Source organism: Polyodon spathula, chromosome 34 (genome assembly GCF_017654505.1).
Source record: "Polyodon spathula isolate WHYD16114869_AA chromosome 34, ASM1765450v1, whole genome shotgun sequence".
Classification (NCBI taxonomy): domain Eukaryota; kingdom Metazoa; phylum Chordata; class Actinopteri; order Acipenseriformes; family Polyodontidae; genus Polyodon; species Polyodon spathula.
In genome coordinates, this window is record NC_054567.1 from 1,970,815 (window position 1) to 1,992,167 (window position 21,353).

Consider the following 21,353-nt stretch of genomic DNA (forward strand, 5'->3'; position numbering starts at 1 on the left):
ATTGCACTCCCATATCTATTAATATTGAAGGCTGGTTGTTGTTGTTTTTTCTTAACCCTAGCTGAACTCCAGCTTTCAACTGTTTTGCAGTTTAGAACATACACATCCCAGTAAGCCAGTCTGATTCTAACTCTCCAGCTACACGACAGCTCACAAAAACTGCTTCATCACTGACAGCATTGTAGAGAAATACAGCTTTTGCATCACCCTATAGAATTAACTAATGCTGCTGCATAAAGTCGAATGAACCCTGCTGAATAATGTTGCGACAACATTGAATTACATACCAATTTGTAGTGTTCCATATACGTAAACTACTGGACTACCATTATGGCTTTGGGTAGACTTTTGCGATATACACTGAACAAAAATATAAAGGCAACATGCAACAATTTCAAAGATTTTACTGAGTTACAGTTCATATAAGGAAATCAGTCCATTGAAATAAATTCATTAGGCCCTAATCTATTGATTTCACATGACTGGGAATACAGATATGCATCTGTTGGTCACAGATACCTTAAAAAAAAAAAAAAAAAGGTAGGGGCGTGGTTCAGAAAACCAGTCAGTATCTGGTGTGACCACCATATGCCTCATGCAGCGCTACACATCTCCTTCGCATAGAGTTGATTAGGCTGTTGATTGTGGCCTGTGGAATGTTGCCCCACTCCTCTTCAATGGCTGTGCGAAGTTGCTGGATATTGGAGGGAACTGGAACACACTGTTGTACATGTCGATCCAGAGCAATCCCAAGCGTGCATTATCATGCTGAAACATGAGGTGATGGCAGCGGATAAATGGCACGACAATGGGCCTCAGGATCTTGCCACGGTATCTCAGTGCATTCAAATTGGCATCGATAAAATGCAATTTTTTTCGTTGTCCGTAGCTTATGCCTGCCCATACCATAACCCCACCGCCACCATGGGGCACACTGTTCACAACGTTAACATCAGCAAACCACTCGCCCACTCGATGCCATACATGCTGTCTGCCATCTGCCCGGTACAGTTGAAAACGGGATTCTTCCATGAAGAGCACACTTCTCCAGCGTGCCAGTGGCCATAGAAGGTGAGAATTTGCCCACTGAAGTCGCTTACGACGCCGAACTACAGTCAGGTCAAGACCCTGGTGAGGACGACGAGCACACAGATTAGCTTCCCTGAGACGGTTTCTGACAGTTTGTACAGAAATTCTTCGGTTGTGCAAACCCACAGTTTCATCAGCTGTCCGGGTGGCTGGTCTCAGATGATCCCGCAGGTGAAGAAGCCGGATGTGGAGGTCCTGAGCTGGTGTGGTTACATGTGGTCTGCGGTTGTGTGGCCGGTTGGACGTACTGCCAAATTCTCTAAAACGACGTTGGAGGCAGCTTATGGTAGAGAAATGAACATTCAATTCTCTGGCAACAGCTCTGGTGGACATTCCTGCAGTCAGCATGCAAATGGCATGTTCCCTTAAAACTTGAGACATCTGTTGCTTTGTGTTGTGTGACAAAATGCATATTTTAGAGTGGGCTTTTATTGTCCCCAGCACAAGGTGCACCTGTGTAATGATCATGCTGTTTAATCAGCTTCTTGATATGCCACACCTATCAGGTGGATGGATTATCTTGGCAAAGGAGAAATGCTAACTAACAGGGATGTAAACAAATTTGTGCACAAAATTTGAGAGAAATAAGCTTTTTGTGCATATGAAAAATTTCTGGAATCTTTTATTTCAGCTCATGAAACATGGGACCAACACTTTACATGTTGCGTTTATATTTTTGTTCAGTGTAATTTTGTAGTCTCTTTGTTTGTATGATGTTAAATAAAAGCTCTAAATTATGTGCATATACTTATTTGCCAGTATCTTTTTATTAGAATCAGATGGAATGTTGAATGTTGATTAGTTCCCGCATTTACTATTAGGTTTTCATCTTGGAGGCGTTTGCGTTTCGTTTATTGTTTGTTTTATGAAAGTGTTTTTAAAAAATGTATGAATCTTTTTTTTCTTGTGTGTGCCCTTCTAACTTTCAGTTAGTAATGTTTCTTTTATGTAGCTGTCCCCCCCCCCCCCCCCCCCCCCCCTACAGTATGCTCTTAACATTTCTGTGAACCCAATTCTATACACTTACAGGAAGAATGTAACTTAGAGTGTATTTCACATAGGAGAGGATGGTCCCATCAGCTGTCAAGCCTGTTCTAAAGAGGGACCAGGCCTACAGCAGTTATTTCAGCAGAGTCTGGGCACTGGCAGCAGCAATCTCCTTGGTAAGAGGAGCACAGCTGCAGGTGACACGCATAGGGGTGTCTCCTTTTAATCTATTAACTGTCTTCCCAGTGTCCTTCGACATCAAGCCTTCTTTGGGAGCTACAACAGCAACCACAAGGTGAAAACTAACACCTGTACCATTTATATGAAAAAACATAAGACAAAAGACATCACAGTCCAGACATCTTACTTGCTGGACTTACCAGTAGTATCACAGAGTGTACCCCATGAGTGACACATCCTTTCCCCTCTTTTGTTTACTGTTCTTATTTTTGAAATGTTGACAATGGTTGGTTATGACGTGGGCTTTTATGGAGGAAGTGACATAGGCTTTGGCACCGAAAAGTATGACATCAATGATCTCTAGGTAAGAGATCAGATTGTTTTCTCCTGACCAAGCAACATGGAGACCAAGATTTCACTCTGTGTGGAGTTCATCATTCTATGAAGAAATCATATTACAGGTAATCTTCATCTTCTCTAAGGCTAAACTACTTACGTGACATTGCATTTATATTTCCAATATAGAAACACTAAATTGCTTCAAGCTGCCGTTTTGCACTAAAGTGACTTCATATTCCTTCATACTTCTCAATTGAAGCCATTTTAGAGAACCACTTTTAATTACGTTAGTGTACTTCAACTCACTAATTATTGAATCAATAGCCCAAAAGGAGTACTATACCTAAGAAGATGAAGCTTTAAGGGTGGAAGTACTACTCACAGAGTGCAACCGGGTTGTGTCTGTGCCAAGACCTGCAGCACTCAAGTCTTGATTTGAACGTAGACACATGCCATGGCTGAATTACAGACAGGATTCTGCCCTCAATGAGACAGTATTGTGACAGTGTTAGCATATACTGTCTGGCACAATTTATTAATGCTTTGTGATCAAAGAATATCATCACAAACAAGGCAAAAACAGATCAGGATAGGTTAATCAAACAAGGGAATTATTTTCAGGACCACACAGGTTTTTTTTTTTTAAAATAAAGAGACAAAGAGCCAGAAAAGAAGACGGAGTAAAGAAGGAATAAATAAACAGAAGGGGAAGGCGTGAAGTTACAAATTAGCTCTAAAAACAAATACACAGTGATTGTAATAATTTGTATTAATGGCATGTTGGGTGAAATGATTTATTTCAGAGCTGGGTGGTCTTGCATTACATCTTCCAAGTGCTGTCTTGTGATGATTTACACTAATTACTTTTTAATATAACCCCAGTCCTCTATCCTTCTGCTGGTACTGTATGCAGAGTCCTGGGGGAAAGCATTTCTCTCTGTACAAAGGGATAGTCATCAATCTCACAAGGGGAAGACCCTCACGAAACCCTGTTCTGTTGTTTCTTTACAACCAAACTCCAATTTGCCATGATGGCGCTAGACTACCACTGGTCCCAAGGCATTGAAAAGCAGTGCATTTGCAAACTAAGCTGATGTTTAGGAAGACTGAGAGTGGGGAGCAGTCTTAGATATAGCTGCGTATTTACTAATAATTATAAAGGCAGTCAGGGCAACTAAGGTTAGATACTCCTTAATAACTAGCAAGTGTGAGAGGTTTACCGAAGTTTGTTTGTAAGAGATACCTTCAGTAGAAGCTCTTTTTTTTTTCTTTTTTTATAAACTGCCTTCTGTTTGTATTCCTGTGTCACACGGTTCAAAATAAATAACTTTCTAAAGGTTTGGGAGTGGAGAAAGAAAACGGAGGAAAGTCAAATATTTATGCAGTGATGCCTCATCTCACTAGGAGCCAGTAAACACATAGCTGGTGTAAATTGTGGGCCCCTTCTAGGCCCCTTGCTTGCCTTGTGTGGGATAACAACTTTTCCACACCCTCCTCCCAGTATATACTTGCTACTGCTGCACAAAAATAGGTTCATTCCAGAGGGCAGTGTGTGGGTTTGTGGAGACCTCAAAACATGACTGGAATACACTTGTGATGTCATTGAGTGAGCCTGGCTCCTCTGTTTCCTTTGATTTTGGAGGCTGCTTTGGAATTGCAGTGCCAGGCAAAGGTATTTCCCAAGAGCGGAGAGGCTGACTTGGCTGACCAGCCCATTCAACCAGACCTTGTTACAGAGACCTTCTTTAAGGCCTGGTAATTAGCTTTGTTTTCACACAAGTAATTTTCTTATCCACCATTACCATGGCAACAGTCTCAGAAGTCCCTTATAATTTGAATGTCATTTTCCCAAGTTCACTGCCCGGGCTTCAAGTGGTAGTCCCTAGTTAACCCCAAATAAAGTCCAATGTGCAGCAGTGCAAATGTGTCACCACAGCACTAGGATCTCTTGTAGAAGGTTATTGTCTAATAAAAGAACATAAGTATTTGGAATGAGAGGAGGCCATTCGGCCCATCTAAGTTGTCAATCATGTCCTCCCTGATTCTTCTTGGTTCCTGGCTAAAATAGATTCAGTTTTTTCATCCTTTCTACATAGCGCAGTCCTTGGTGGCTGTAAATGTGCCTGCTACTCCCCTAAGTTTTTTGTCACGTGCAAATCTGACAAGTTTGCGAATTATCCCCCGATCCAAGTCATTGATGTAGATAAGAAACATGAGAGGTCCAAGGAGGGGGTCCTGCGGCACCCCACCGAGCACACTGCCCCAGTTAGAGGGCACCCTACCGAGTACGCTGCCCCAGTTAGAGGGCACCCTACCGAGTACGCTGCCCCAGTTAGAGGGCACCCTACCGAGTACACTGCTCCAGTTAGAGGTCCCCCTCTTACAAGCACTGTCTGCTTCCTGTGTTTTAATCTGTTTGGCTAGGAGATATGTTAGTTTGAGAATCTCCAGTCCTCCTAGAACTTGAATTTTATTTAAGGCTTGGTACTGTGACTGTGTGCTAATTTAAATTTTAAAAATGTAAACAGTAACTTTGTGAGACTTATCTGGCATTTATGTTTCTTATTGTTGGGCTGTTTGGGTCTTGTGGCATTATGGTCTAAGCTTTGACGATTGTAAGAGTTAGATTTAATGGCTTGTGGGGTTAGCTCTCAGAACAACTTCATCAAAATGTGTCCCTGCTGTAACTCTGGTTCCGGAGGCAGTCGGCTGAAATATCGAATGATAGATTTCAAAACACAGTCTTCTTGTACAAGATATCATATCCATGTTTATCTTAAGATTAAATGTCATTTGATTTAAATCTCATCTGGTTTTAAAGAATTAGTGAGAGAGTCAACATTAATAATTAAATTACTCCATAATGAAAATTAGCTGCACTTAAAGAAGCCATAAAACTGTATGTTGCTTGTTCCATATTCAGAGACTTCTGCCAAGCTAGGGGTCAGATGAGTGTTTATTAGATGAAACCATTGAAGTAAGCTTTTCTAATCTGAGAACCAACTGTAGTATTATATTTGTGTGTAATAGATCTATTTTGCATGTCAAAAATGTAAGATATATTAATATTTTTTAATTGAAACCATAATATAAAATCTATGATTTTATATAATAGGATGATATGAAGTGTTTTTTGTGACTTTTTGCATATGTTATTAGTGATATGAGCAAATCAAGTATTTGTGCATCATCACTTGTGCACATACATGCACATTTTTTCAGAATTGTACTGGCGATCTTTACTGTCCATGAAGTAGACAGGTCCTCAGTTAAGTGTCTGTTTCTTTAGCCCAGAGATGGATATGCTGAAGCCCCGAGCCCCCAGCTCTGCAAGCCTGTACCTTTTTCTGCTTCACTCAAGACTGTCAGAGTAATTAAAACAGTTTCCCTACCTCTCTCCACCCAGTACAATCACCCAGATCCCTGAAACAGGTTCAAGGGGCCGACATACCAGCAGGTTGCACAGCTGCACGCTTTGTAGTGAGGTGTGGGAGAGAGGCCTCTCGGTATTACCTTTGCTCACATTGTTTTCATGTATCTGTATCATTCCCCTGAAGCATGTTAACATGTGCTTCCAACATGTTGTTTGGAATGTACATGCAGACACATTAGCACCCTCTGCAAAGAGGGGGCCATCGTGCCAACAATGGCTGACAAAAAACAAAACTAATGAATATGCAGCAGATTCACTGTGAGGCATTGGCTTGGATTAACTGATTAGGCTGGACTCCAGCATCCGCAGATATCAATGTCAGGTTTGTTCGATTTTTAAAATTTTTATTAACCCTTCGTACATATGAATTTAGTGCTACTGCCTGCAGGCATCGTCGCCGCCATTGGCTTCATTTCCTGTCCAACTCGACAAAGAAATGTCTATTTTCGAGAAGGAGTGGAAGCGACAGAGAGTGGGAGAAGTACAGGCGTGGAAAAGTACAGAGCAGTTTAGAAGCGAAAGGAGAAATTGCATCTTTATTTGCTTTAATCAGAAAACAGAGGACATTGGGGAAACACAGCAGCAGCTCAAAGTCAAACAGCCGCGTGTGTTTTTCTGATAACAAACAAGCTGAAACTCGGAACAGCTGATTCAAATTCAGCGCCGTTCTGAGACACGGGCGAGGGGAGGAGCCAATAGCACAGCAGAACAACGCGGTTAAACGAGGCAGTCCTCCCAGCGACAACGAGTGGGAGAAGTACAGGCGTGGAAAAGTACAGAGCAGTTTCAAAGCAGTAAGGAGAAATTGCATCTTGAATTGCTTTAATCAGAAAACAGAGGACATTGAGGAAACACAGCAGCAGCTCAAAGTCAAACAGCCGCATGTGTTTTTCTGATAACAGACAAGCTGAAACTCAGAGCAGCTGATTCAAATTCAGCGCCGTTCTGAGACACGGGCGAGGGGAGGAGCCAACAGCACAGCAGAACAACGCAGTTAATCTTCCCAGCGACAGCGAGTGGGAGAAGTACAGGCGTGGAAAAGTACAGAGCAGTTTAGAAGCAGTTTGAAAGCAGGTTGACGGCTGCAGAAGAAACTAAACTTCAAAAAAAAAAAACCCTCAACATGGTCTTCAAGCCAGTAATCTGTGACACCTGCTTGATGTGGGAAATCCGAGAAAACCCAGCGGAGCTAAACCAAGTGTGCGTAAAGTGCTGCGCGATCCAGGACTTGCATAAACTAGTAAGTATGCTAGAAATGGAGCTGGAAGAAGTGAGACAGCAACAGGATCTTGAGGAACTGGCACACCCACAATTCATGGAAGTCTGCATCACCCCTAACAGAATGAAAGCCACCAGGGAGATAGAAGGTAAGAACAACTGGGTTCAGGTAGGCAGAAGCAGGGAAAAAAAGAAACTTCGTCAAACACAACCACCAGAAATCAAAGTGGTGACCAGACAGTGGTGACCAGACAGCAAAAAGAAGGGAGGTCATGATTGTTGGGGACTCCATATTGAGAAACACAGCAAGTTCAATTCGCAGTTTGGACCCCCTTACTACAACAGTGTGCTGCCTTCCGGGAGCCTCGGTCAAGCACATCACTGAAAACGTGGACAGGCTCCTAGAGCGAACAGGAGACGACCCGGTAGTAGTCGTCCACATCGGTACAAACAACATTGGAAGAGACAGACCACAATCCCTGCAAAACAAATTCAGAGAGCTAGGAAGGAAACTAAAAGAGAAAACCAAAACTGTGGTATTTTCTGGTATACTACTGGCACCTTGCAAAGGACCATATGGACAGCTGGAAATAATTAATCAAAACGCATGGCTGAAGACGTGATGCACACGGAAGGCTTCACCTATCTTGATCATTGGACCACATTCTACAACGAGGACTATCTGTATAGACGGGATGGACTGCACTTAAATAACAAGGGAACTAGTCTACTCGGAGAAAAGATCCTCGAGCAGGTTCGGAAGCATTTAAACTAGAAAGGAAGGGGGGAGAAATCAACAAAAAAACAGAAGGGAGACCGCATCAAAACAAGAACAACAACTCAGGTAAGACAACCATTAAATGTATTTATCTAAATGCTAGAAGTATCAGAAACAAAATTCTAGAACTTAAAGATACTGCACTAACAGGTAACTATGATGTGATAGGCGTTACAGAAACTTGGTTGTCTGAGAGTGATGGGGACGAATATAATATTTGTGGGTATACACTGTATAGGAAAGACAGGCAGGACAGAAGAGGAGGAGGGGTAGCGCTATACATAAGAAACAGTCTTGAAGCCCAGGTGTTAAACCTGGACAAAGAAAATAAAACCGAATCAGTATGGGTCAGAATAACGGACAAAAATTCAAAGGGCATAATAATAGGAGCATGCTATAGACCGCCAGATTCAGACGGTGAGCACAATAATCTGTTATACAATGACATTAGAAATGTGTGTAGCAAAGGAGAAGCCATACTAATGGGGGATTTCAACTTCCCCCAAATAAAATGGGAAAACCCGGTGGGTAGTGCGAAGGATGAAATAGAAATGGTGGAAATGACAAATGACTGCTTCCTAACACAATTTGTCAAGGCACCGACTAGAGGGGAGGCATGCCTTGATTTAGTCTTTTCAAATAACGAAGATAGAATAACTAAAACAGAGGTCAGAGAACCATTGGCAAACTCAGACCACAACATGGTCTCATTTGAAGTGTTTTTTAAATCCCCAAAAGTAATGATTAAAGCTAAGGTTTACAATTTTAGAAAAGCAAACTATGAAGGTATGAAACAGAGACTAACAGAAGTAGATTGGAGTAAAATAGAGAAAACACCCACAGAAGAAGGATGGTTGTTCTTCAAAAATGTAGTACTAGAGGCGCAAAACAATTATATCCCTAAAGTAAACAAATCTAAATGTAAAACTAAATTGCCAAAATGGTTTAATAGATCAATTAAAAAAAATATTCAGCGAAAAAAGGCACTACAGAGCATTAAAAAAGGACCAAAAAGAAAGTACGCAGAAAGAGTACACAGAACTGCAAACGCAAGTCAAAAAGGAAGTTAGAAAGGCCAAGAGAGAAATAGAAATGAACATTGCTAAGGGAGCTAAAACCAATTCCAAAATGTTTTTCCAATATTACAACAGCAAGCGAACATTCAAAGAGGAGATTAAATGTTTAAGAGATACAAATGGCAAAATCGTAGATGAAGAAAAAAAATAGCAAATATATTAAATGATTACTTTTCACAAGTTTTTACAAAGGAAGATGCTGACAACATGCCCCACATGTCATCCAGTTCCTATCCAGTTTTAAATAACTTTAGCATAACTGAGGCAGAAGTGTTAAAGGTACTAGGAGCTCTTAAAATAAACAAATCCCCTGGGCCGGATGAGATCCTCCCAGTAGTACTCAAAGAAATGAAAGAAGTAATTTACAAACCGCTAACCAAGATCATGCAGCAGTCTCTTGACAGAGGGGTGGTACCGACAGACTGGAAAATTTGCAATAGTAATACCGATCCACAAAAAGGGATACAAAACTGAACCAGGTAACTACAGACCAGTAAGCCTGACTTCTATTATATGCAAACTTATGGAAACTATAATAAGAGCCAAAATGGAAAATTACCTATATGGTAACAGGGTCTTGGGAGACAGTCAACATGGTTTTAGAAAAGGGAGATCGTGTCTAACTAACTTGCTTGATTTTTTTGAGGATGCAACATCGATAATGGATAATTGCAAAGCATATGACATGGTTTATTTAGATTTCCAGAAAGCTTTTGACAAAGTCCCGCACAAAAGATTAATTCTCAAACTGAACGCAGTAGGGATTCAAGGAAACGCATGTACATGGATTAGGGAGTGGTTAACATGTAGAAAACAGAAAGTACTGATTAGAGGAAAAACCTCAGAATGGAGTGTGATAACCAGCGGTGTACCACAGGGATCAGTATTAGGTCTTCTGCTATTCCTAATCTACATTAATGATTTAGATTCTGGCATAGTAAGCAAACTTGTTAAATTTGCAGACGACACAAAAGTAGGAGGAGTGGCAAACATTGTTGCAGCAGCAAAGGTCATTCAAAATGATCTAGACAAGATTCAGAACTGGGCAGACACATGGCAAATGACATTTAATAGAGAAAAGTGTAAGGTACTGCACGCAGGAAATAAAGATGTACATTATAAATATCATATGGGAGATATTGAAATTGGAGAAGGAATCTATGAAAAAGACCTAGGAGTTTTTGTTGACTCAGAAATGTCTTCATCTAGACAATGTGGGGAAGCTATAAAAAAGGCTAACAAGATGCTCGGATACATTGTGAAAAGTGTTGAATTTAAATCAAGGGAAGTAATGTTAAAACTGTACAATGCACTAGTAAGACCTCATCTTGAATATTGTGTGCAGTTCTGGTCACCTCGCTATAAAAAAGATATTGCTGCTCTAGAAAGAGTGCAAAGAAGAGCGACCAGAATTATTCCAGGCTTAAAAGACATGTCATATGCATACAGGCTAAAAGAATTGAATCTGTTCAGTCTTGAACAAAGAAGACTACGTGGCGACCTAATTCAAGCATTCAAAATTCTAAAAGGTATTGACAGTGTCGACCCAAGGGACTTTTTCAGCCTGATAAAAGAAACAAGGACCAGGGGTCACAAATGGAGTTTAGACAAAGGTGCATTCAGAACAGAAAATAGGAGGCACTTTTTTACACAGAGAATTGTGAGGGTCTGGAATCAACTCCCCAGTAATGTTGTTGAAGCTGACACCCTGGGATCCTTCAAGAAGCTGCTTGATGAGATTTTGGGATCAATAAGCTACTAACAACCAAACGAGCAAGATGGGCCGAATGGCCTCCTCTCGTTTGTAAACTTTCTTGTGTTCTTATGTTCTTATTTCAAGATATGGCTAAATATGACCAGTAATGTTTATATCCGTGAACATATTCACTGAATCACAGTTAAGCCACTGACGGTTAATACAATAATAAAATGGCATTGTGCTCTATGTAGCAGTTGTGTACAAGATAATTGTGTAGTGTTCTATCCTTTCAATAGGAACTTAAACTCTGTGCACAGGAAAATGTTAGTTTTTTTAATGGGTAATTACGATATTTGGTTTCCTTTTTTCCGTCAATGTTTCGAACAGTTGAACTGGCTGCTATCAGGCACAGTGCTGGCTGGAACTGAAAGAGCAACCCCTCATAGCTCTGCAAGAGAGAACATTATAATACTTAACCTGACACCATCCAGCCCTGGGCCTCTCTCAAGAACAGATTACCAATTTTGTGCAGTTGTGTCAAATTTAGTTGTGATTGGTAAGAAACTCAATTGCATGTGATGGGTTTGGAGAAAATCGAGTTTTTGGACATTAGCACTTTGTGTACGACCCTATCACTTTAGAAAGCATATCAGACTCCTTTTCAATTCTGATTTAGCATTGAGAGACAAACATTCCATGCAAGCTCTGAATACATTAAACCAAGAGTCACCACCCAGGCTGCACCCCTACAGCCAGCCTGCTGCATTTATATGTATATCTTTATGCATGACGCGGCTGTCTGTCTTAAAATACATTCAGCACAGGCTTAATCAATAAGATCTCAGATTGGAGAGTGGTAGCATAATGTGGTGTCATGCTGGGCTTCATGTCTTAAACAGAGAAAAGATGTATTCATTTTGCACAGTGGGCTTTGAGAATAAACAACAGCCTAAAGCACTTTGACGGGCTAAGAGCAACACAGTGAAAACAACAAGGGTGTTGCTAAGGAACCATTGGACTGGGATGTTCCAATCAGGGTCACTGAATAAAGGATGTGCTCTAGACCAGTTCAGGTTACCTGGCTCATTTCATTAAGAGACCTTGGATTTCAGAGAAGCTTTATTTATTTATCAGTCCTTTTGCTAGATGTGTTTTAGTGTTTGATAACCCTGAGTTCTTAGGGGCTGAGCAGCATGAGGGTTCGGTGCTGTGCTCCTGGAGCTGTTTTCATAGACATTGTTTTTCTTTTCTATTCCACTTCCTGGTTTCCCAGGGGCATACCAGATGCCAGGTCAGGAGAGTTCCTGATTTAGATTTTGTCATTTTTCCTTGTATCGTTACCGTGGCGCTCATCATTCTGGAAAAGATGACTCATCCCTTGTGACAGCTGTCTTGTAATCCAGAGCTAATTTGTCTCTTCTGAGAACAATTTCACTCACAACAATATGATTGGCACCATCTGGTGCACAATGACGTAATACAAGTGAAATAAATAAATAAATAAATACATGAACTGAATGAATCTTAATATTCTAAATGAACCACTCTAAAGATGTAATGACACTGTACTGTCCTCAGTCCTTCTTTAGTGATTAGACAACTATTAGTGATGTCACAGTCCTGTGACCCAGACACACTCTGTTAGTGATGTCACAGTGCTGTGACCCTGACACACTCTGTTAGTGATGTCACAGTCCTGTGACCCAGACACACTCTGTTAGTGATGTCACAGTGCTGTGACCCTGACACACACTATTAGTGATGTCACAGTCCTGTGACCCAGACACACTCTGTTAGTGATGTCACAGTCCTGTGACCCAGACACACTCTGTTAGTGATGTCACAGTGCTGTGACCCTGACACACACTATTAGTGATGTCACAATCCTGTGACCCAGACACACTCTGTTAGTGATGTCACAGTCCTGTGACCCAGACACACACTGTTAGTGATGTCACAGTGCTGTGACCCTGACACACTCTATTAGTGATGTCACAGTCCTGTGACCCAGACACACTCTGTTAGTGATGTCACAGTCCTGTGACCCAGACACACACTGTTAGTGATGTCACAGTGCTGTGACCCTGACACACTCTATTAGTGATGTCACAGTCCTGTAGCGGGTCCTCTGCTGGCATGGTACTGTAACACGGCTTCACTTGAGCACAAACACCTGCCTCCATCTTGGACAAGCATCTTGTTTCTGGCAAACAAACACATTGAACAAATCAATTCACATGAAGAAGAAAGAAAAGGAAAAGGAGAAAAGAGATTGCCAAAGCAGTGAAAGCCAGCCAGCACTCCTCAGAGAGTTGATGAGTTTGTTTACAACTGGGAAAGATCCCCGGTGGCAGTGGTAAAGCACAGGGAGGGAAAGCCTTCATGTTTACACAGGGATCTCGGTGCCTGAGCAGTTTACTATCCCCAGTGCACACAAGGGGCCTTCCCTGTGTATTAAGGTGCTCTTGTGTATTGTTGTGCTCTTGTGTGTGTTGTTGTGCTCTTGTGTGTATTGTACTTCTGGTGTGTTGTGCATTTGTGTGTATTGTGCACTTGTGTGTGTTGTACTCTTGTGTGTGTTGTGCTTTTGTGTGTATTGTTGTGCTCTTGTGTGTATTGTGATCTTGTGTATTGTTCTGCTCTTGTGTATTCTGTGCAGATGTGTGTACCCACTGTCCCTCAGGCTACAGGGAGCCCTTCTCTAAAGAATGCCAAACCAGATGGGGCAGACTGAGGGGGCATCATTGTGTGGTACAAAGGGGATCTCAGACTCAGGGGCATCATTGTGTGGTACAAAGGGGATCTCAGACTCAGGGGCATCATTGTGTGGTACAAAGGGGATCTCAGACTCAGGGGCATCATTGTGTGGTACAAAGGGGATCTCAGACTCAGGAGCATCATTGTGTGGTACAAAGGGGATGTCAGAGACTGTCTCCCCCATTAAATGAGGGAGACACATTTATGGCTCAAAATTGAAAAACAGATATTCCAATCCCAGTCAGGCTCAAAATTGAAAAACAGATATTCCAATCCCAGTCAGACACATATCTGTGTGCAGCTTACATGTCACCAATTGACTCTCCCCAATCACAGAGAGGGGTGCTTTCAAAACCTTTAATCAGAGATTGCCCACTTCTAGACAAGGGGCACTGTGCTGTTGTGTGGAGATCAATGTCAGGACTGGAAGGGAGATTGACTACATCAGCACAGAGGGTGACAGCCATATGATTGGACAGATCCCTTTTTAGCCGTTTTCGACCACTGGCCTGCTGTTGGCTGGATGTGGTGGACCATCCTTGATACACACAGGAAACTGTTGAGCGTGAAAAACCCAGCAGCGTTGCAGTCCTTGACACACTCAAACCGGAGCGCCTGGCACCTACTACCATACCCCATTTACTCTCTGATTGGCACACATACACAATCCACGTCTCAATTGAGTCAAAGCTTAAAAATCCTTCTTTAATCTTTCGCCACTTCATCTACACTGATTGAAGTGGATTTAGCTGGTTACGTCAATAAGTGATCATAGCTTTCACCTGGATTCACCTCGTCAGTCTATTTCATGGAAAGAGCAGGTGTTCCTAATGTTTTGTACACTCAGTATATATATATATATATATATATATATATATATATATATATATATATATATATATATATATATATATATATATATACAGTGTCTTGCAAAAGTATTCAGACCCCTGACCAATTCTCTCATATTAATGAATTACAAATGGTACATTGAAATTTCATTCTGTCCGATATTTTATTTAAAAACACTTAAACTCAAAATCAATTATTGTACGGTGACATTGGTTTTATGTTGGGGAAATATTTTTAAGAAAAATAAAAAACTGAAATATCTTGCTTGCATAAGTATTCAACCCCCACACATTAATATTTGGTAGCGCCACCTTTCGCTGCAATAACAGCTTTAAGTCAAATAGTGCCACAGATTCTCAATGGGATTGAGATCAGGACTTTGACTGGGCCACTGTAGGACATTCACCTTTTTGTTCTTGAGCCACTCCAGTGTTGCTTTGGCCTTGTGCTTGGAATCGTTGTCCAGCTGAAAGGTAAATTTCCTCCCAAGCTTCAGTTTTTTAGCGGACTGAAGCAGATTCTCTTGCAGTATTTTCCTGTATTTTGTTCCATCCATTCTTCCTTCAATTGTAACAAGATGCCCAGTCCCTGCTGATGAGAGGCATCCCCACAGCATGATGCTGCCACCACCTTACTTCACTGTAGGAATGGTGTGTCTTGAGGCATGGGCAGTGTTAGGTTTGCGGCACACATAGCGGTTTGAGTTTTGGCCAAAAAGCTCCATCTTGGTCTCATCTGGGTCACTCTCATGCTTTCTGGCAAACTTTCAGATGGTACTTTTTGAGTAATGGCTTCTTTCTTGCCACCCTCCCATACAGGCCAGTGTTATGCAGCGCTCTTGATATGGTTGACTGGTGCACCATTACTCCATTCCCAGCCACTGAACTCTGTAGCTCCTTCAAAGTGATTGTTGGCCTCTCTGTGGCTTCTCTCACAAGTTTCCTTCTTGTTTGAGCACTGAATTTTGAGGGATGGCCTTTTCTTGGCAGTGCCTGGGTGGTGTGATGCAGCTTCCACTTCCTGATTATTGATCCAACTGTGCTCACTGGGGTATTCAAACACTTGGATATTATTTTGTACCCTTTCCCTAATCTATGCATTTGTATTACTTTATCTCTAACTTCTGTAGAATGCTCTTTGGTCTTCATTTTCCTTCAGATTCACAGCCTTACCAATGATCTTTCAACAGTGGGGTTTTTATCCAGAAAATGTGACAGCAACTTTAATGGTTCACAGGTGGAGGCCAATGGTAAGGTAATTGTGTCCTCGTTAGGGCAATTTCTTTCATCGGTGCAAACTGGGAGCTTCCACAGTACAGGGGTTGAATACTTATGCAAGCAAGATATTTCAGTTTTTTATTTTTCTTAAAAATATTTCCCAACATAAAACCAATGTCACCTTACAATAATTGATTCTGAGTTTCAGTGTTTAAAGATAAAATATCAAACAGAACAAAATTTCAATGTACCATTTGTAATTCGGTAACATGAGAGAATTGGCCAGGGGTCTGAATACTTTTGCAAGGCACTGTATATATATATATATATATATATATATATATATATATATATATATATATATATATATATGAATGACAGTTTAATCCCATCAGATTCTATAGTGGGGCCCCCACCTTCACCCCCAAAAAGCTTTTCATAATCATACAGAAACTCTACAGGCCTGACAGCATCATCAGTGAGATTCTGAAAGATTCTGGAAGTCAGGGGTTTTACTACAAAGTGACAGCTTGGAGTAACTGAGCTGGCTCATATTAGACACCCCTTTACAAAATGAGCTGGCTCATATTAGACTCCTCTTTACACTGTGTAACTGAGCTGGCTCATATTAGGCACCCCTTTACACTGCTGTAACTGTTTACAGCAAGAATATAAAACTCAACCCCCCCTCCCAAACCTTCTTCCTGGTGGTTATTTTTTTTATAACCACACAAAGCCAAGGAACAGCTTTCTGTGTGTCTCCAACATGAGCAACTTTAACAAATGTGCTCAGGAAAACTTGAGCAACCTGCATTTAGCAAATGTACTCAGGAAAACATGAGCAACCTGCATTTATTTTAGCAAGTGTATTCAGGAGAACATGCCGCTCCGTGAAAGCAAATAAAGCCGTTCTTTCTGTTAGATGTAGAGATGTAGAGATGCAGTGGATTGTAATGATGTTTGTGAGTGTTGCTGTGGGCGTGCATTTTTGAATGTTTATTGTAGATGGCAGATCCGTTTAAATTGTCACTGCTATTGTGTTGTTTTTTCTTGCAGGTTATTCCCTTCCCTATGACCTGTGATCTTCAAGCAGACTGCTCGTGCAGAGACCCTTCTGCCCAGGAGAACAGCATGGCAGGGCAGCAGCGTTTCCTGGGCTGAGGCAAACCTGGGGGTCACGGCAGACTGGGAGAGCCATACATTCCTTTTACATGCTGCTTACAGGAGGCCCACTCCACTCATAACCAATCACACTGTCAGATGTCGACTGGTCTGCCTTTCTTTTTTTCACCAGGAAAAAAGACAAAAGTGGGTGATAACATAACAAATGACTTCAAAGAATGAATGAAGCAAAGCCTGGATAGCATGTTGTTGCATAGTGTTGTACCTGCTTTCGTAGACATTGCTGGATGTGCTATAATCTCTTATTAAACAACTTTTAAAGAAAGACAAAACACAAGACAACATCATCAACGACAACAACAACAATGCATATCCAACTCAAGTCAAAAACTGTTCTCCTTGGGATGCAGATTTTAAAATGATGGCAAAGAAACAGGAGGGTGAATAAACAGCTTACAGGCAAACCTAATTGGAGTCAGGTTCCTCAGCCTCTCTGGAGACAAGCTATTCTCAGCTAGTGTTAGAAAGGTGAAATGGTATTGTTCATACCTCGACCACACTTTTTCATTAGAGGGAGGGAATTCAGAGGTGTTCTGAGAAAGCCATGCTGAACAGGTAGTGGGGTAACAACCCGATAAGCTGCTGTTAGTTCAGAAGTCCCATCAAATGAACTATGCCACTAAAAAGCCCTTCAATTTACAGTACAGCCTGTTCAGAGACTGAAAAATAGATAGGATGCAAAACAATAAGATCAAATTTACAGTACAACCTGTTCTGCAGGATCCAAATTCCTGAACAAACTTTGCAAAACAGACACTAGTGTAGCTTATCAGTAGCAATCAATTATGGCTTGACCTGAGAGAAATGTCAAAGGTCAGAGATTGGGGCTCTGGGGTCAAAATTGACCAATCACTGAACCCACAAACCCCTCCCCCTGACTGAACTGACTGCCAATTTGGTCTGGATGAGCTGAGGAAGGAAAAAAGTGTGAGGATTGTTCAGAGACTGAAAAACAGATAGGATGCAAAACAATAAGACAAAGGTATTCCGAAAGAGCCAGCTGTATATGCGTGGCTGCTGCTGCTACTCTTGCTGCTATTTGCCACACAACAATCCCAGACTTTGAACAATCTGCATTCAAGCTTACCTCTAACCTTGCTTTTACCTAAGCTGGTTTTCTTCTTGAGTATCGGCTAAACTGTAAACCAACAGCCCCAAGAACTTGTTCTGAGCTCCACTTTGTACACATACAGTACAGTCTAGTCAGGGACTCTCTGTTCAGACTAATGAGTTGAAATTGAACAGGAGTTTATTTAAAAAAATAAATAAATAAATAAATAAATAAATTAAAAAAAAAAAAAGAAACAGTCCAGTAAATGTTTCAACAAGGTGTGTGTGTATTTTTTTTATTTTTTTTTAATTTGTTTTTTTTTATTTTTTTATTTAATTTTTTATTTTTTATGGCATTGAAAAAGACACCCAAACATTTGTCTACTGGACAAAGTTATTTTATTATGGCTAAAGATGAAGATAAAAACTTTGCTTTTAACATGAAATGGTTTTATAATGCAGTATAGCCTCTCTGAAACAGACACGAAACAGCACTGTGGTTGAGTGATAAAGTAGGAAGTATCTCTTAGAAAACACTGTGAATTGCTATGGAGAAGTGATCAGGCACCTCCTCACTGAGCTTTCTCCTTGAGTGAACTGTGAGCAGGCAGCTTCCAAACGAGAAACGTTCTGAAGAATAAAGGCAGGTGCACAATCATTTCTTCCGTACTTTAACTCTAGTGTTCTAGCTATAGGTAGCAATCACAGTCACAGTAACCTTCTTACGAGTGCTCATTTGTTTGGTTAGTCATATATCAGTAATCCCAGCTCAGTGCTATACTTGCACTGGCAGCAGCAGTGCTGGCCTGCCCCCCACCTTTTTCAAGCTTTTTCTCATCTCAACTATTATTTTCTGGTGTTAAAACTGTAGTTTTCTCTACATCTTTATAGCGACCTCAAGAATGTAATAATAACACACATGATACAGCATACTCAGTGTAGATAATAGTAAAGGATATCTTTGTGGGGAGTCTGTATTAACTTGTCCACATGTCATATTCACACACTTAATAACTACCTAGTTTACATTCAGTCAATGAGGGTCTCCGAAGAGCTTCTATGCAAGTCTGTGAAAGGGGTTCAATTGCAAAGTAGAACAGAGGACTCCTCCCTCTTTGTCCAGCAGTATCCAAATCCAACCTCAAACGAGTCTACAGTCGAAAAATGGCTGCTACGCTACAGTGTTGAGTACTTTTTTTTATTCAACGCTACTTTTTCTTTTTTTTTTTTTTTTTTTTTTTTTATTTGGAACAAAGCCTAACACGGTTAGTTTTTGCACCAGTTCAGTACCGTGTTAACTATTGTGCAAACGCATTTGCAACTCATTATTAATCCTGACCATTGCCTTTCATTCTGTTGAGGATAGTGCCAGTTCACCTCAGTTGGGCATCCATACCAAAGCTGAAGCATGGTAGCCAGGGAGGCCATTAGCTTTGAAACAGGTCCTGTTGCATTCAGCGAGTCTCACAGAGTCTGAACTTCATTGAGGCACACAAGCCCTTACACGGGCTGATGCTGTATTGGGGCCCTGGCCTGGATCTCTCCCCAGGTCTTTTGGTGCAGGTTCACATGAAGTGTCTTGTTAACTGGAATGGGGTTCTTTGTGTAGACAAGCAAGATAATTGCTTGTTTTCCTATGAATTCCTGAACGTTTGAATTGGGGGCTCTATAGAACTAAAAAAAGGAGCTGCTGTTGGAGGCCCTCCCTCGCCGCTCCCCCTTTTAAACCCAACAACCTCACGTTCCAACTCCAACCAATGTTATACTCTTGTTTGAATATGTTCAGGATGCAGTCGATTCAGATCTTTGGACTAAGCGGGAGGACCCACCACCCCCAGCGCATTTGTTCTGTTAGAATAAAACTCTTTGCCCCACACTGTACTAGACTTCATAAACAAAGCATTAGCAACAAGCTTGTATGGCTGGTTAGCAAGATACTTTATGAGCTTCATGGCATACGGGCGTTTCAAAGGGCCTGTTCTAAGCAACTCTGGCTACCTCCCTTCTCTGTCTCTGACTCTTTTTATCTGGTTTTAACTGTCGGTTCTTCAAGGTTTTTACCTGTGTTTTAAGAATACTTCATGCTGCGACGCATTATCATTGAGGAAGAGGTTGTGCAGGCACTGAGTGGACCGATGAGGATTGAAAAGAAAGATACCACACAGTTTAGGTGGTAGACTGAAAATCTAGTGCTCCGTAAATGTTGTAATGTCAGTTTTGTGCATACTATTTGGTCCAAAAGAATAAGGAATGAGACATATGAAATGTTTTGAGTGTTTTTAAAAGTGTTTTTGGTTTGTACTTGTATTTAATCAGTATTTTTATTGAGCTCAGTAACTGCACTTGGCTCCTGTACAGTCATTTTACACAAAACAAAATCTACTTTAAAAAACAAAAAAGCTGCTATGATCAGACAGGTCTTTTTTTTTAGGTTTTTATTTCATTATATTATATACATATATAAACATATACATATATATTTTTTATTTTGTTTTCATTATTTTGTTTTGTTTTGCTTTTATTTTCCTAAGCTTTGCACCGATACAGTTTAAGATAAAGGTCATACTCAAATCATTACAAAAGCAGCCATCCAAAAAAAGAGAAAAAAGAGGGACAATCATAGAAGCGTGGAAACAGAATTTGAAACCGAAAAAACAACAGCGTAACATGCTGTAGCTGCACACTCTGCAAGAACACGGAACAGTCAGCATTCCCCAGTCAAATAAGTAGTATTGTAAGCATGGGACAATAGCTTTGGCAAATAATTGCAAATACTTTGTTTGTTATATAGCTCTTAAAATGTATTATGTGTAATCCAAGTGTGTTTTTATTTTATTATTTTTTTTGTTAGTAATGTTGGATAATATGTAATTGTATGCAAAAACATTGCTGCTTTCAACTTAAGTATTAATGGTAAGGGTGTGAATAAATGATAACCATTATACCATTTCAATTCAGCAAAATACATTGAAAAGAGGCATTCTCTCTAAAACACATTCCTGTGCAACAGCCGTTCAAGTTTTAGGTGTGTTGGTTACTCGTCCATATGTAAGCAGGTTGTTTCGTAAACCAGCGGTCGGAGGGTTAATGCTGGACCAATCTGTTCATTATGTGTATGCGTTCCTCTGTATGTCTGGGATCTACAAAAACACACAAACCAAACTGTGAGCTGTGTGAGTGGAAATGCACTCATTGTGAACTGCTCTTGTGAAAGAAACCTCATTGTATTTGTGGTTCAGAATGCTTCTTTTATTTGTATCTGGTGGGGCACCTTACAGAAGCCATGAAAAACAATATTAATCAAATGAAGTTCTGACAATGTTTAAAAGAAAATGTAACAGTCTACTGTAATATCACAGTATCCTTTTTGCTGTACCTCATGCCTGTAATTTTTTGCTGCTTCCATGATTAGGGATTTGAGTAATTTAAGTCTCCTAGCAATATATAATGGTGTAAATAGTAGAATTATTTATTGAGAATGTCAACCCTTTTTTAA

The 21,353-nt window shown here is 40.7% G+C and overlaps 1 protein-coding gene across 1 annotated transcript in view; it reads left to right on the forward strand.

Annotated features, from left to right (window-relative positions):
* LOC121303634 (pappalysin-1-like) overlaps positions 1-18,082 on the forward strand; it is a 188,830-nt gene extending 170,748 nt beyond the window's left edge. Inside the window, exon 22 of the mRNA XM_041234437.1 lies at positions 16,682-18,082. Coding sequence (XP_041090371.1) covers positions 16,682-16,786 — 105 coding nt within the window. The 3' untranslated portion in view covers positions 16,787-18,082. The remainder of the gene's footprint in view (positions 1-16,681) is intronic.
* The last annotated feature ends 3,271 nt before the right edge of the window (positions 18,083-21,353 follow it).